Source organism: Argentina silus (genome assembly GCF_951799395.1).
Source record: "Argentina silus genome assembly, chromosome: 8".
NCBI lineage: Eukaryota > Metazoa > Chordata > Actinopteri > Argentiniformes > Argentinidae > Argentina > Argentina silus.
In genome coordinates, this window is record NC_139662.1 from 13,317,361 (window position 1) to 13,333,947 (window position 16,587).

Sequence of the window (16,587 nt, forward strand, 5' to 3'; positions counted from 1 at the left end):
CCTCATTCACTCCACTTCACAGATCTGATAGGACTGGGGAGCTGTTAAGTGTCCCATAGCAGTAACTAGGCAGTGAGTACAGCTTAAACATGCTCAGACCTATCAGATCTGTGAGGGGCCGTGAACGAGAGCACATGGGAGGGAGCAACTTCCTGGAATGAAATGCAGCCCCACATTAAAGAGGCAGACTGCCCTCAAATCCCCAGCCAATGCAAGCACACATGGCCAGGATTTCCACCAATCACAGCTGTGTGTGAATACTGGGACCTCATTCTCAAGACATGTGGGCTGAGCTGTGATCAGAGGGAGAGGGAGAGGGAGAGGGAGAGGGAGAGGGAGAGGGAGAGGGAGAGGGAGAGGGAGAGGGAGAGGGAGAGGGAGAGGGAGAGGGAGAGGGAGAGAGAGAGAGAGAGAGAGAGAGAGAGAGACAGAGACAGAGACAGAGAGTGAGATGTCTAGCAGCTCTTTAAATGTGCATTATGCAGCATTTCCACAAATAACCTCTTAATGTTGATGATATATGGTAATAAGGAAAAAATATGATTTGTGATAAAAAATGTTTCTTTCTGAACATCGTTGTAAGCTATAAACTTGATAAGCTATAAACATGTCTAATAGTTGTGTCTTCCTGATTTACTATTGGCTCTCTTTCGTGAAAGAACAAAACAATATTTAATAGCTCTACTCTAATACTGTTTTGGGATTACGATAAGGTAAGACAGTAGTGCTAAGAGGTTGGCCTATTTCTAAATCGCAGTTCGTTAAAATGCTGCATAGTGCACCTTTAAATATATAATTTATTAAGTACGGTAAGTTTGATGTAAGACTCCACCTCCACAAGCTATTTTTTTCACATATTTTCTTCATGGCCAAAAACTTGTTACTATCATGTATTCAAAACAGTAATATACTTTAGAATTATCATATCATCATACTTCAAATTAAACAGAGCTAACTTTCAGGAAAATAATTATTTAGCCTTCGTTTTCAGCTACTATATTCTGTATTGACATCTACAATTTAATGTTTTTACATTATTATTTGCCGATATCATTTAGCAGACACTCTTATCCAGAGCAACTTACAATAAGTGCATTTGTCTAAAGTAAGTGAATCAACTATATATCACAGTCATTGCAAGTAAGATTGAAGACCGTAGATTGAAGACCCATCTCTTCAGGCTACATCTTAACGGTCCCTCTTAAAGACCTCTTCATCCCCACTACCCCCCGTACAAGTTTCTCTCCGGTCAATAAAAAAAAATCCTTCTTCTAGCTTCTATGGCTGCTGGTCCAAGCATTGATTACTTTATCTTATGATGACTGATGGATAGATGATTCACTTACTTAAACAAATGTATTTGTTGCAAGTTGCTTTGGATAAAGGCGTCTGCTAAATGCCGTAAATGTAAAGTAAGACTTTCTTTCTATAAGAATAAGTGTGCAAGCAGTCACAGTGCTGTGAAGTAAAGAAAGGGGAAACAATTGTTGTTGTTTTTTGTTAAAGACAAGTGTTTTAGATTAGGAGGAAGGAAAGGATACCAGTCTGCAGTTTTGGACAGCAGGTGGGTCAAGTGTTGGCTTCTTGAGAAGGAGGGTGGAGGAGGCAGCATCAGTAAACAGAAGGGGGAATGATTCAGTCACAGTAGAGAGGATACAACAGAGGAAGAGAGAGTGTAAGTGAGGAGTGGAGGGAGTTTCATTTACAGAAGGTGACAATTTGTAAGAGATATAACTGGTTGGGGAGTGAAAGTCTATGGGAGTTCAACTAGGCTAAGTAGTTCAATTAGTAGCTTAACTACATGTTGCAGTTAGCGTGGTGATAGTTAAACTTGTGTGCCATGTGAGTGGTGTAATCACTCCTTAATATACATTTTTCCTAAAACAAAAAAAATAGGTATTTTAACTATTATTCAAGCCCTTAAAGCACTTTAATGTCGATACTATTTCTTCCCTCACTTTTTAACGTATCCCACTTTGCGCAATAAAATGAATTTGTCTTCCTGGTCACAAGAGGGCGACATAATAGCTTCTTGGGCCCAGTTGGTTGTAGTTTTCTTCCCATTTTCAAGTCCCATGTGTTTGTGTTTTGTAGTTTAGCTAGCCATCTATGTCACATTCAGCATATATTTATTTACATTTCAACAAAAAAGACAGACGACAAAGGGGAGGGTTCAGCGATATAGACCGTCATTCATTCAAGGGCCTGTACGGACATTTACACAGCACAACTATCACAGGTAAACTGAAATAATGTTCTTTTTAAAACTTGGATTGTAGTACAGTGTGTGCTTTAATTTATCGGGGGAAAGTTTGAATAAAGTATTTGTAGATGTTGTGAGTGTTTTGCATCCTCCGGGTCTCCACGGTTGATTAGTATTGATGAAGTAGCGAAGCTGAACCCACGTGGTTTGATGGAGGAGACTGCAGATTCTTTTGTTCAAAATCAATCAAACATCGAGGAAGACGGACAGGCAAGAGAGCTACGGAATAAGGAAATCACTTAACCAGTCTATTAATTAGTTAACCCACCGGCATATTTAAAGGAAGATTGTCTAAAGCCGTAAAGGTTTCGTTTCCTCTTCTCCTTCTACTTCAGCTAGCTATCTAGTTGGAGAGAGATAAAAAGTTTTTCGTCGGTGGAAAGGTTTGTGTCTTTGTTTAGAAATGAACTGCTAGCCATAGCTAGCTGGTTCTTACGTTTACTAACTAATTGGCCTGCCAGTTTATTTAGCTCGTCGGCTAGCTAACTAAGTCAAGTCAATTCGTGTCGTGATGTTTTTAATGTTAGTCTCTTGCAACTTATTTTTTTTTTGGGGGGGGGGGGTATTTTTCTGGTCGCTAATATGTGCAAGTTCGCCAGCTAATGCTCGCTTTGAGTTAGCTAACGCTAGCTAGTTAGCCGAGCTAGAGCCGAGCTAGTGGGTCCAGTTAGCATTGCTGATGATGCTAACCAGCTGCGCACGAAGACAACAAAGAAACAAATGGTCTGCAATCAGGATCACAGTGGTAGTAGCATGCCGGTAGCCATGTAGCTAGGCTCATCCTAGCTAGCTGGGTGGCTTGCTTACAGTATTAGCTAGCTAGTAGTTAATGTGTTATTTCCTCCCGAAACTCGACCTCCCCCAGCAAACGTCGTCGGTGCTGTACTAGCTATTTACTTAGCTACCTAATAATATGAAATGTATAACACAATATAAGAGTGTTAGAGAATTGCTGGTGTAATGTATTGTTCTTAATAGGTTATACAAGATGGATCAGTCCGCGGCTAGTTCATTCCATGAATACAGTGCTTATTGTTTAGGTGCAACTCTTAGAAACTCTTTTTTTCTTATTTTTTTTATCATTATTCATTGTTCATTTAAAGTATGAGCAATTTATCAATAACATGTTACATGTCAACCCCGTTCCAGTCCATCTCAACAGTTTGTAAATGATGTTATTTAAGGTGTTCAGTAAAAGTGACCCTAAATAAAAAAAATAGTGACCCTAAAATAAAAGTATGGCTACGGGGGTGTAAGTTAAAGCTATATTATCCTGTGATTGACTGTTTTTGTTGTTGCCCCTTCATCAATTGGCCTTCTTTCTCCAGAGTCAAAGATGCCACGCAAGAAGGTGACAGAAGTCTCTGGGAATGGTGGACCGAAGAAGAAGAGGGCAGGGAGCAAAAGAAAAGAGAGGGACTTCAGTAGTGATGATGAGTTTGACGATTTTGAGCAAGAAAACACAAAAAAACCTGGAAAGCAAGCCGCCAAGTCAGGCCTTCAACCAGTCACTGTTGCTGACGACGTCAAGGAGAAAATAGTAAGAGTTTATTGTTAACAGGATCGAAGGAAGGGTTACAGTCATATGTGACAATATGGAATGGTTCCCTGTTTTCACAAAGCAAAAATTGCAACAGCATATGATGAAATAGTCACTTCAACAATTTTTTAAATCTCATTCGGAATTAATGCTGGCGGAGAAATACAATACAATACTTTTGGCCACAGCAGTATAACTCTGTCTTTTTTTTGTAGAAACTTGAAGGTCCCAAAGTCAAAGGTCAACTGCTTATTTTTGGAGCCACCAACTGGGATCTCATTGGAAGGAAAGAGGTGCCAAAAGCAGCAGGTACGACCATGTCCAATCCTTTGTCAAGTCAAGGTTAAAGTTGCTTTCCATAATATATTTATTATATATATATTTATTTCCAAAAATGTAGGGCTTTAATGTGTCTCAATCAAACTGTGCTTGAGATTCTGTGGGCCACGTCACATTGAAGCCACTCCTTTTGAGGATTTCAGAGTGATTATGATACCCTGGCATACATTTCCTATGTTCATCTAAACATTGCCACAAGGAACATCATGCAATACTTAGTAAATGAGTTATGATGTTGGGGGGGGGGAATAATCATATATCCCCTATGCCACATATAGTATATGTTACCTTTGACCAGAGCTCCAAGTAGTGTACAATAATCGTAATAGAGAGTAATTAGATGTGGTTGTGATCATTTTATCATCTATGTTAATGTGTGGTCAAAACACCTCATTTAGAGGGGTACAGGGGCTGAAAAAAGTCAGTATAAAATGAATACCCTCACTTAAATGCTCCACCACAAACCTTTTATTTATAAACTAAGGAGGAAAACATTTAGATCCTCGACAGGTCATGGTGACGTTGTAGGAACACAACATTGTCTGTCTTTGTTTGTAAATGTACTTCCTATTTTTCTATCTATACCTCCCAATGGACCCAAGTGTGGTATTGAAGTGCTTCCCTGTTTGTGTGTCTCTTAGCGGCCTACAGGAACCTGGGCCAGAACCTGTGGGGTCCACACCGATATGGCTGCCTGAAAGATGTTCTGGTCAGCAGTGTGGTGTCTGGGCCGTGTGCAGCCCACAGTCTCCTCATCACCACAGAGGGCAAGCTCTGGAGCTGGGGTAACGCTCGTTCCTCAAGAATATGTTCACATAATATTTATATGTAACATATGTTAAGTTTAGATTTGTACGCTGCATATGTTCACTTAATATTGTATATAGCCAATTTTATTTTTAGCATACACATGACTTCTATTTGAATGTAGCACATGTATCAAGTCTGCTTGACTGTTTGGAATCCATTAGTGCTTTTCCACCAGGACTAGGTCCCACTCCAATCTGTTTTTTGGTGTTAAGTGCTGGGGTTATTTTTGGGAAGTTGTGTTTTCCCCTCCCAGGGTGATTCTTCGGGGCGAGCAGGGAGTAGCTAACTATCGACATTTAGAAACGCGTTCTTCTGAGTTTCACCCTCCAAACCAGTTTGACGACTCATAACTTCATTTTTTTCTCCAGCAAATGTCATAGTAACATGAGTTTGAAACGAGCCGAGCAGCAATTGGCGCAGCGTTTATTTAGTTTGGAAATGTTAGTTATTTACAAAACTCAATATTAACTGTTAGTTACTGTGGTTTGAAGTAACTTTTACATTTCCAAACTAAATAAATCCAACCACAGTAACTAACGGTTAATATCGAGTTTTGTAACATAGCAAGTCACAGTCCCATAGTCTAGCCAAATAATGGGAGGGTGACGTACATGCCACAACCTACCCCCAAATCCCTGTCAGAGTAGGTCCACCAAGGCCATTAACCAGAACTTTTTTGGGCCTGTCTTCAGAGATGGAAACACAAAAGCCTGTGATTTTAGGTCAAGCGTCTGTGTTAAGTCCCGTAGTGGAAATGCAAACATGTCTTGTCATTGACCTCTTCTGTCTACGTCTCTCAGGTCGTAATGAGAAGGGTCAGCTCGGTCACGGAGACACCAAGCGCCTGGAGGCCCCAAAGCTGATTGAGGCCCTGGCAGACGAGGTGGTGGTGGCCGCAGCCTGTGGACGGAACCACACTCTGGCATTGACAGGTAGGTCTTCTGCAGGAGCTGGGGTTCGACAACGGCAGGTTGAGACGACAGCCACGTGTGTTTTTCTGATTAACACGTGAGGCACTTGGCACAGGATGAGCGCGTGCTGACCACCTCTGGTCTTCTTTCTCCAGAGAGTGGTACCGTTTACTCGTTTGGAGAGAACAAACTGGGTCAGCTTGGACAGGGCAACCAGACTGATGCTGTCCTCACCCCAGCCACGGTAAGCTGCTTCAGCCTACATCCCCATAACATTGGTGTTGTCATTCTGGTGATTCTGAATGCTAAAGCTTTTAAAACTAGCTCAGTATTTAGATTAAGATTTTACTGATCTGTTCATATGATTTTAATTGGAGTGTAAGTGTAACTTTTATTTGCGGCCAACATCATGGCTTGAGTACTTGCTTGTTCACTGAGGGGGTGTGCCTTGCTAAATGTGACCTTACTGATTGCCCCCTCACGGTTTTTATGCTTGATGGGACTGTGTCTTTTGTGTTATTTATGTTGCTATTAATGTGTGTCCTTGCCTCCTCTCAGATCCAGTACAATGGACAGCCCTTGGTCAAGGTTGCGTGTGGTGCAGAGTTCAGCATGGTGGTGGACTGCAAAGGGAATATCTACTCTTTCGGATGCCCGGAATATGGACAGCTAGGTATGTCCTCAACAACCAAGCCGGACAAGTCATTTGTGTTGACTAGCCAGAGTCTACCATATGCTTTCACACATCAAAAGTATAGCACTCATTCTCCCCCCCTTGTATTTTCTTCTGGTGCAGGACACAACTCTGATGGCAAGTTCATTGCCCGTGCCCAGCGCATCGAGTTTGACTGCGAGGTCATCCCGCGTCGTGTGGCCATCTTCATCGAGAAGTCCAAGGATGGTCAGGTGACGCCTGTGCCCAATGTGGTGGTCCGAGATGTGGCCTGCGGGGGGAATCACACGGTGAGGATTTTATTTAATTTGTAAGATTTAAAAGGTGACGTCGACCCAGTGTTAACAAGCCAACTACGCACACCCCTGTTCCTCATGTTGTAATAAACAATGGTTTTGAACCAATGACAGAACCAAATCCAGTATTTTTGAGGTAGTGTGCCAAGAAAATGAGAACAGAAACACTTGGGCTTTAGTTTGGACTCTTGAATGACACAACTGGGCAAGAAGGCCGCTTCAGTAAAAGTAATGGTGTTTAACAATGGTGGCTGGTGACAACATTTGGCTGAGAGCAGCTGCTCTCATATGCTTGTGCAGATTCATAAAGTTGAACCCCCCGGTTGTTGTTGTTTGTGTGTATACAGCTGGTGCTAGACTCTCAGAAGCGAGTGTTTTCCTGGGGATTTGGTGGCTACGGGCGCCTGGGTCACACAGAGCAGAAGGATGAGATGGTGCCACGGCTGGTGAAGCTCTTTGACTTCCCTGGGCGCGGGGCAGCCCAGATTTACACCGGCTACCAGTGCTCCTTTGCTGTCAATGAGATGGGTAAGGGAAATGTTAATTAAGGGTAACATTATATGGACACACTTATTTATTCACTCAAATTGTATTCCAATGCACCTTTGGACAACCTGACCTTTAAGGTGGATAGTTCATAGTTTTGGAAGTTATACCCCAAAATCATGAAATAATGTCTAGATAGGGAGATAGTGACGTCCATCTCAAAGAGGACTCTTGCCATTGTCATGATTTGTGTATTTGACACAAAGTAGGCACATATGAGGGTGAATGTTAGAATATATGCATTTTGATAGACCTTTAGAATGTTGACACCAGTGGTTGTTGCTGATGCATTGTTGACCTGTGTGCAGGAGGGCTGTTTTTCTGGGGGGTCACAAATACCTCGCGGGAGTCAACCATGTATCCCAAGGCTATGCAGGACCTGTGTGGCTGGAAGGTCCGTAGTCTGGCGTGTGGGTGAGTGACCAGACCTATTCCACACTGACATGTGATCTCCCTGAAATATTTCATCTGCAATAGTGATTCACGGATGGGGGTTGAATTTGATTGTCTTTGAGTGTGTATGATTTGCACAGTGGATTAAGTGCATTTTTTCTGTCCACACAGGAAAAGCAGTATTCTCATCGCTGCAGACGAAAGCACCATTAGCTTTGGCCCTTCCCCCACCTTTGGCGAGCTAGTAAGTTAAGCAACACTGGGGGGCTCATCAAAATGAAAGCTAATGGGGTTACATTTTTTACTTTTGGTTTTTGAGCATCTTCAGCAATTGAATAACTTGACAAAATGATGTTGTATGAACAAAGTAGCCAGCTGGGTAGAACTTGTTTGTAAAAGGCTCTCCATGGTGCTCCCCACGCTGTCACAGTAGAGATCAGTGCTTTCTGGGTTTCATTACTAGTCCAGGCTCTGGTTGGGCCACTCAAGGACATAAGCGGTGCCTGCTTTCCTCCAGACGTGACGCTTGGCATTCAGGCCAAAGAGATCAATCTTGGTTTTATCAGACCAGAGAATCTTGTTTCTCATGGTCCTGGAGTCCTTTTGGCAAACCCCAAGTGGGTTGTCATGTGCTTTTTATTGAGGAGTGGCTTCCGTCTGGCCACTCTACCATAAAGTCCTGATTGGTGGAGTGCTGCAGAGATGGTTGTCCTTCTGGAAGGTTCTCCCATCTCCACAGAGGAGCTCTGTCAGAGTGACCATTGGGTTCTTGGTCACCTCCCTGACGATGGCCCTTCTCCCCCTATTGCTCAGTTTGGCCAGGCGGCCAGCTCTAGGAAGAATCTTGGTGGTTCCAAACTTCTTCCATTTAAGAATGATGGAGGCTACTGTGTTCTTGGGGACCTTCAATGCAGAGATTGTTTTATACCCTTCCCCAGATCTGTGCCTTGACACAATCCTGTCTTGGAGGTCTATGGACAATTCCTTTGACGTCATGGCCTGGTTTTTGCTCTGTGGGACCTTATATAGACTGGTGTGTGCCGTTCCAAATCATGTCCAATCAATTGAATTTACTACAGGTGGACTCCAATCAAGTTGTAGAAACATCTTAAGGATGATCAATGGAAACAGGATGCACCTGAGCTCAATTTTGAGTGTCATAGCAAAGGGTCTGAATACTTATGTAAATGTGATATTTCAGTTTTTTATGTTTCATAAATTAGCAAACATTTTAAACCTGTTTTTGCTATTGTGTGTAGATTGATGAGGAAAAAAATGAATTGAATCCATTTTAGAATAAGGCTGTAACATCACAAAATGTGGAGAAAGTGAAGGGGTTTGAATACTTTCCGAATGCACTGTATACCTAGATGTGTTTGACAGATGTGGTGTACTTACAGGGTTATGGAGACAACAAGGCCAAGTCCTCAACCACTGCCCAAGAGGTGAAGACCCTGGATGGAGTCTACCCTGAGCAGGTAAGAGATACAACAGCAATACAGTTTGTGTGTACATGTAAACTGCCAACGCATCTCATTTTGGTGCACATTATCTCTCTCTGCCCATTGTGAGTGTGGTTTTGTTGGTTGCAGGTGATGATGGGGTACGCACACTCCCTGGTCATCGCTAGACAGGACACTGAACAGGAACAGGAGAAGCTCAAGAAGCTGCCAGAGTACAACCCACGCACCCTCTGATCGGCGGAAGCAAAGCTGCGACCTCTCACCATTTTTTTATTTTTCACCTCAGAGAGGCAACTAATGCTACCCAGAATGCATCGGCCCTCTAGGTCACCTGTAAGTCATGATGGGATGGTTGTAGGGTGGTTTGGGAAGGGAGTAGGGCTCTACATGAGTCATGAGTACACAGACGCCTTGAGAAACAAACAAGTCGCGTCTACACTAATTTGAACGTTAAATCTGAGAAAACGTGCAGCAACAACCAATATTGAGCTAATCCACGGCTCCTCTGGAATGAAGGCGGTCGTCCTTCTCACAGCGGTTGTCAGACATCCCACCACCCACAGCTGGAGAGGAAACCTCTGCCACCGGTCCCTCCAAGCACTTATCGTTCTCTGGAGTTCTACTCTCCCTTCCTTTCATTCCTTATGAATGTCCACGGAAGCATTCGCTCTATTTTCATGTCGTTTTTTTTAATTATTATTTCTCTCATGTCTGAACTGATCCATGTCTTCTCCCCCACAATAATGGGTGCTACATCAGAAGTCAGTCCCTCTTTGGGCTGATTAACTTCCAAATGAGGGATCGCTCAAAGACCAACACTCCATATCTGTGCCTTTTTTGTGTTTTTCAGGATATGGAATAAATATATTTCTTTTTTTGTTCCCTAAGACCAATAGTTTAATTTTGTTTGTGATCATGAGGTCTGTAGCAGTATTAATGTGTGTAATGCCAGAAAAACACAATCAGGAAAGGAGATTTATTGTGCTACCTCTCCGCTCATTGACTTCTGTTACATTCCTTTGATTTTCTGTCTTCACTTGTGTAATAAGGTGCATGGAGAATGCACAGCTCTGGCCCTGAAAGACCACGTGTCTGGTGGTTCTTGGTCTTGCTTCTCAATAATTGATTGATTTAAACCAGGGAAAACATGTGTGCACTCTAGCCAGTCAGTGAAATTCTGATTAATCAATTCTAGTAAAAGCAAAACCCAGCAGGACTGCTGTTGTTGGATGAGTTGTTCTGAGGTGTCAGTCCTGTTTTAGAGCAAATAGTCATCAGGTGTTCAACAAGGGTGCCAGCAGAGGAGATGGATATCCCGGTTTTAAATTGACGGCAGATGCCGTTTTGTTTTCTACACTTTAGCCTACCTGTATTGCATTAATTTGTTTCGTTGGTATGTATGTTTCTAGGTCAGAGCCCACACTGTTTAAAATTTCTGAATTGTTTTTTCACGAAAATGGTAATTAAAGACTCATGTAAATTTTATGATTGTAATTTTTTATTTCCCCCCTCCCAATTCTGTGAATATCTTCTCTTTAGCATCATAGACTACCTGCTTTTTGCCCATTGTCACTTTTTCGATGGTGATCCTGAAACTGCATTATTTGTATAGAGTTCGGAAGTGTGCCGTAGTTCGCAAACTTACTTCTAGTGCTCGCCAAAAATCGGCATTCATTTTTTCCCTTCAGGATTCGCTAATATAAGTATTATGTAACATATTGGCTTAACGTTTCTTGTACTTTTTCTTGTCTAATTAACTAGTGTTTGGTTAGTCTCTGAAGCTAGCTTAGTGTTGATATGGAACTAAAATAATTCAGAAACTGTTACAAGAACCAATGGCTGGTTAATCTGTAAACAAAATTTACAAGAAAACCGTACACCCAACACTGCTTATAATAGTTATTTGAAACAAGTGTACAGTAAACATGCCCCCATGAATGATGTTGCACCGCTGTGGATTAATAAGAGAATATTTCAGTTGTTAGTATAGCATCACCCATGGGCCAGTAAGTGTAAATGCCAGATCTCTATGGCAAGACCTCATTCTGGTTTCACCCAATTTCATCATTTACATTTATGGCATTTAGCAGATGCCTTTATCCAAAGCGACTTCCAACAAATACATTTGTTTAACTAAGTGAATCATCTATCCCTCAGTCATCATAAGATAAAGTGATCAATGCTCAGACCAGGGGCCATAGGCAGTCACAATGCTAGAAGAAGGAATTTTTTTTAAATTATTTTATCAACAGAAGAGAAACTTGTACAGGTGGGTAGTGGGGGTGAAGAGGTCTTTAGGAGGGACCGGTAAGGGACCATCATCAAAACTGTCCCAGTGGTGTCTGAGTTTTTATGTGTGTGACATACAAATGGACGGAGACAGATCCACAGTCCCCTCCCCGATTTCATTGTTGGGGACAAATCCTAATGAACCGGAACTCAGTTCACGCACTACAACCACTTGTCCGCTATTGAGGCAGTGCATAAAGATGTCGTGCCTACAGCTTGATGTTATTCAGCGATATGACCACCTACCACAGTGCATTCATTTCTGGTTTGGGCAGTAGTGTATGTGCAGCATGGGTTGCTTTTTGTTTCAGCGTAAGCAGGATACAGTATATTACCATTTCCTGCTCTTGCATGTCTATGTTTTTTTTTTAAATGAAAATAAAATGATGCACTGTGGTAATTGTGGATAAATCATGGCGGCAGTTATAGCGCTGAATGACATCAAGCTGTAGGCATACACGTTTGCCATTGTAAGTAGATTATTTGAGTTTTCCCAATGGTTGGCATTCTTGACCTACTACAGTTTCAGTGAATGCTCATTCTAGTTTTAGAGCAATAATAGACAAATACACACTCACTATTCCTATTTTAAAGGTGCTCTTCTTTAAAGCACATTGAGGCCCTAAACGTGTGGTTGCTACATAATTTAGACAACTGTGACTGTTAACCCATGCCAATATCCACCTGTGTTAATAGGAATAACTAATTAGGGCCTTACAGGGGGTAGAAACCAGTGATTAAAGGTAGACATGGCAACATGACTCGAAAATGAAAATAGCCGGGTCAACTACCGGTAGAGGAAACTAGCCGAACTGAAGATAATTCACTCGCCAGCCTTTGTTTACAAGGCTATCACAATGCATTAATGTGCGAGTGAGTCCACAGAATCACTTTGAGTGAAACATGTTGCTATGCTGAAGCTGAAACATCTCATAAATCATATCACTGAGTCTACCTTTAAATGGGCAATCTGGGATTAAACATCACCTGCCACTTTTTTGGGTGAGCAGCTGAGGTACGGGCTGGGGAAATGTAACCACTCTCAAATTCATATACTGAGCTATGGACTCAAGGACTGACCATCCATGAGATAAAATAAGGATTTGGGCTCTGATGAGGTAAGACAGAAATGTCTCATGAGCTTAGTTGAACAAAGTTGTTTTCTTCAAGAACTAAAAGCAAAAATCTAAGATTGTCCCTGTAAAGGACTGCACTTTTAGTATGGAATTTGTTAAAACCACAGCAGCACCCTAACCCTCAAATTTCTGAATGTTAACAAATGTTTACATACCTCAATACTTATGCATGCTTTTGATATTGCAGTTTCTTCCATCTGCATTAAGTAATGCATTCTTAACATCAATGTGAACAAGGATGATAAAAAGCAACCTTATGACACTTCCAAATAAGGAATACCAAGCTACCTAAAGGTAGAAGTTGCTTAAAGTACAACAAAAAAAAAGCCTTGGTAACTCTCACTTATCATGGCAGCATCATCATGAGTTTAGATGTGTTCAGAAACATCTACTCACAACATCATTTGATCTCAGTTTTCCTGAAAATTCAAATTTTTGCTTCACTGTCCTAATACTTACTATGGAAAGAACAACACAACAGCAGTACTTTAAGAATTTATTGAATGTACAAAATCAGATCGTAACATTTAATCTTCATCCTCTTCCTCCTCTTCATCCTGGTTGATCTGGAAGTAGCGGAGTTCGTAGCTCTCCTTAGTGTTGGCTACAACACGCAACCAGTCACGAAGGTTGTTCTTCTTCAGGTATTTCTTTGTCAGATATTTCAGATATCTGAAAACAGGAGACAAATGACATTCAGATTTAAATGGGCTTTCTACGAATGACTTACTGAAACCGACGCACCAACAAGCACGGTAACCCAAGATGAATTCAAGTCATTGGATTGCTGGAAACCTCAGTTAAGTCACCACCAAGAACACAGCGCTTGTTTAGATACTGCAATGTTCCACCCATAAGTAAAGCCCTAGAGCACAGGTGTCAAACTCATTCCATGGAGGGCCGAGTGTCAGCAGGCTTTTGGTTTTTCCTTTCAATTAAGACCTTGTCAACCAGGTGAGGGGAGTTCCATACTAATTAGTGACCTTAATTCATCAATCAAGTTGATGGGAGGAGCAAAAACCTGTAGACACTCGGCCCTCCATGGAATGAGTGCCCTAGAGCATGTTTGTGGAAACAAAGTTCACTGGGTTCATGCGAACAAAATGATGTTAATGCGGAGAAAACAGCAATATTGTTTACTTGTTGGCCTGGACTGTTCGCTCGCGTTATCTTGTGCACCCAAGATTTTGTGACTTTGCTGCTACTCCACCACATCAGCTATGGCCTTGCCCCTTCTCTCAGCCACTGTATCTCAGAGACGACGCCTGTTATAGTTATACAGGCAATCCGCAAGTAAAATCCCAAAGACATTATCCAACGTGATTTGGTTCTGATTCGAAACACTATGGATGAAATGTTGCGCCTGAGGAAGCGCTCCTCCCTCACCCACTAAGCCAAGCCCACCCCACCCACTTCTAACTGCTCAATAGCCATTGACCAAGCTTTGTAGAGCAGGCATAATAGTGCCAAGTCAGGGAGGTTGTAAAAACTATTCGAAAGGTTTTTTAAACTTAATTTTTAAGAGGTTTTAGTATCTAATTGGCCAAGTGCTTGTCTTCCTCCTCCTCCAAAAACTCTAACCCACCTTTTGATTGGCTGGGATTGAACCCTGGGCCCCAACCTTTCGATCTCAGGGCGGACACTAACCATAAGGCCTCCAAGTCAGTTCTAGCTGTAATACAGGCTATTCAGGGGTGAAAGTAGGCCAGAACAGTCCAGGGTACCTAACCCATAAAACATGGAATGTCATTTAGCGCTGTCACAGTAACCGCACCGCCGCGATTCAATTAAACTGAGGTGGATTTAGGAGAGGAGTTACATGCAGTGGGTGCGCAAAGCAGCAGCATGAAACAGTTTTTCTACAGAGAGTAGAAGTCTCTGGAGTCCTCAGGGTAGTGGGAGAACATATTGAGTGACAACATAGCAGAAGTTGTATTACCTTTTGGAGAAGGGGACCTCAGAAGACACTGTGATCTTGCTCTTGCTCCTCTCAATGGACACCACACCGCCACCCAGATTGCCTGCTTTCCCATTCACCTTAATACGCTCCTGAAGGAACTGCTCCTAAAGATGTTAAGACTACATGTAAGCATAAACAGTAGGCTATACATTAGGGCTCTTCATTAGGGTTCTAAACAATTGAAACCTACATCATATGGGCTGACATTGACTTTATAGTTGTTAAATTGATAAATCGTGAAAGTGAACATACATTCACTTTACAATCAGGTTTGAGAGTATGCTTGTTTGGAAAATGATGGACACTATGGTATAACCAGTTATCAGTATGTTATAACTTGTCCAGGGTCATGTCCAATCCTAGGCAAACAGTTCTGAAACAGAGTGGCAAACAGTGTGCAAGGAGGAGGGTACTAGCTGGATTTGTCGTGAGAAACTTGTTTTCCGCTTTCAAATGTTTTACTGCCTACTGAACCCGACCCAGGTGTCATTGCCAATATAGAAAAGTTTAGCTGCTACAACACATTCAGATTTCAATGGATTCCAGAGGTCCACAAGAGCCCAGCTGATGGCACTGGACTAGTGGTGGGGGTCACTCAACATCATGGACCATGAAGCGATGTTTGACAAGCTAGCCTATATGGAACCAGGCAGAGTAACTTACAAAGTTGGCAGCATCCATGATGCCATCTTCAACGGGATGGGTGCAGTCCAGTGTGAACTTCAGAACCTGCTTCTTCTTCTTGCCCCCCTTGGTGCTCTTGGGGCCCTTGGTGCTCTGCTTTTTCTGAAAGTCAGGACGACAACTGATTTAGGTCTGAGATGAGCCTTTATCTCTTCATTAATGCCACTGTCATTTCAAACTATAATTGACTTGTAGAATACTACAATGAGAGTAATGTATTGACGTGTCATAACTAAAGCAACAAGGACATATTACCATATACTGTTTATTTAGTTGTGGACACAGTAGACAAATGATTTATGGCTTCAAACCATGTTTCGCAAAAGTAATGCTGTTCTAATATTCGAATGTCATTCCTGAAACAACAGATATTAGGTATACGCCATAGAAATCAACTTAAAGACTACAACTTGCACGTAAAAAAATGTTTTTTTATTGGTGGCCGTGCAAGCAGAAATCACTGACAGTGCTTTTCACTGCAACACTGACACTGCTCAACTCATTGAGTGACAGAGAAATTAGCAAGCCATGTTTAGGGCTGGCAAAGAACATAGGAATAACCGATCACTATTATACTGAAAGCTTGCTGTCACCCAATTCCAAAAGAGCTGACAAACTAGATATCTACTACGATGATCACTAATACATTTCTGAACCTGCGTGGCGAGAATAAATCCCCACTCATGCATGATCATGCTGCTGACCACAAAACGTTGGCTTCAGAGTTGGTTACAACGTGGATGCAGTTAGCTAGCTAGAGAGCTACAATTAGCAGGCCTGGTGAGTAACAAATCCACCCAGTGCCCTATAAATCAATTGGTAACGAACGCTTCAAACCCTCACGAAAGTGTCCCGAATACTATGAATCTACCGTAGACTATATACAGCCGTTTCGGATCACAAAACCTAACTATATTTGGACAATTGTCGGCAGGCGAGTGTACCCACCACCGGAGCCATGGCGAGGAAATTAGCAGAAAGGAAGAGCAATGTGTGCGCCTGCGTTACATTTTGGACTGTCGAGTACTAATGTCATCGATGATCGATCACTGTGTCTGAGTTTGATTAAGTTGGATTAAGATTTTGCTGTTCTTTTATTTTCAATTATCTTTGAATTCGTAATTTATAGTCATATCTATGGCTTTCTAAATTGTTCACACATATAACACTTGAACTTCTCGTTATATCCAGATCACAACCATCAATAGTCTTTTTAGGCACACAGGTCACAATTTTAGTTAGGGTTACACATTATTAGGTCATTAGCAAAAGTGTGCAATGATT

At 41.9% G+C, this 16,587-nt stretch overlaps 2 protein-coding genes across 3 annotated transcripts; one reads left to right on the forward strand and one right to left on the reverse strand.

Annotated features, from left to right (window-relative positions):
• Window positions 1-2,100: 2,100 nt before the first annotated feature.
• rcc2 (regulator of chromosome condensation 2) lies at window positions 2,101-10,719 on the forward strand. Of its 2 annotated transcripts, none has more exons than XM_083675507.1 (13): window positions 2,101-2,239; window positions 3,592-3,803; window positions 4,019-4,112; window positions 4,784-4,927; window positions 5,753-5,884; window positions 6,019-6,107; window positions 6,422-6,536; window positions 6,660-6,826; window positions 7,180-7,360; window positions 7,687-7,792; window positions 7,943-8,015; window positions 9,172-9,249; window positions 9,364-10,719. In XM_083675507.1, exons 1-13 carry the CDS (start codon window positions 2,110-2,112, stop codon window positions 9,466-9,468), a joined length of 1,626 nt encoding a protein of 541 aa, XP_083531633.1. In that variant the 5' UTR covers window positions 2,101-2,109; the 3' UTR covers window positions 9,469-10,719. The 2 variants fall into 2 exon arrangements, with proteins under 2 accessions (XP_083531633.1, XP_083531634.1); XM_083675508.1 differs by lacking the exon at window positions 2,101-2,239 and adding an exon at window positions 2,450-2,646.
• A 2,422-nt stretch (window positions 10,720-13,141) lies between these two features.
• Window positions 13,142-16,314, reverse strand: LOC310807996 (large ribosomal subunit protein eL22-like). The gene is made up of 4 exons (XM_083674682.1): window positions 16,252-16,314; window positions 15,283-15,405; window positions 14,599-14,723; window positions 13,142-13,331 (listed from the first exon to the last, which is right to left on the reverse strand). Exons 1-4 carry the CDS (start codon window positions 16,261-16,263, stop codon window positions 13,187-13,189), a joined length of 405 nt encoding a protein of 134 aa, XP_083530808.1. The 5' UTR covers window positions 16,264-16,314; the 3' UTR covers window positions 13,142-13,186.
• Window positions 16,315-16,587: the final 273 nt, after the last annotated feature.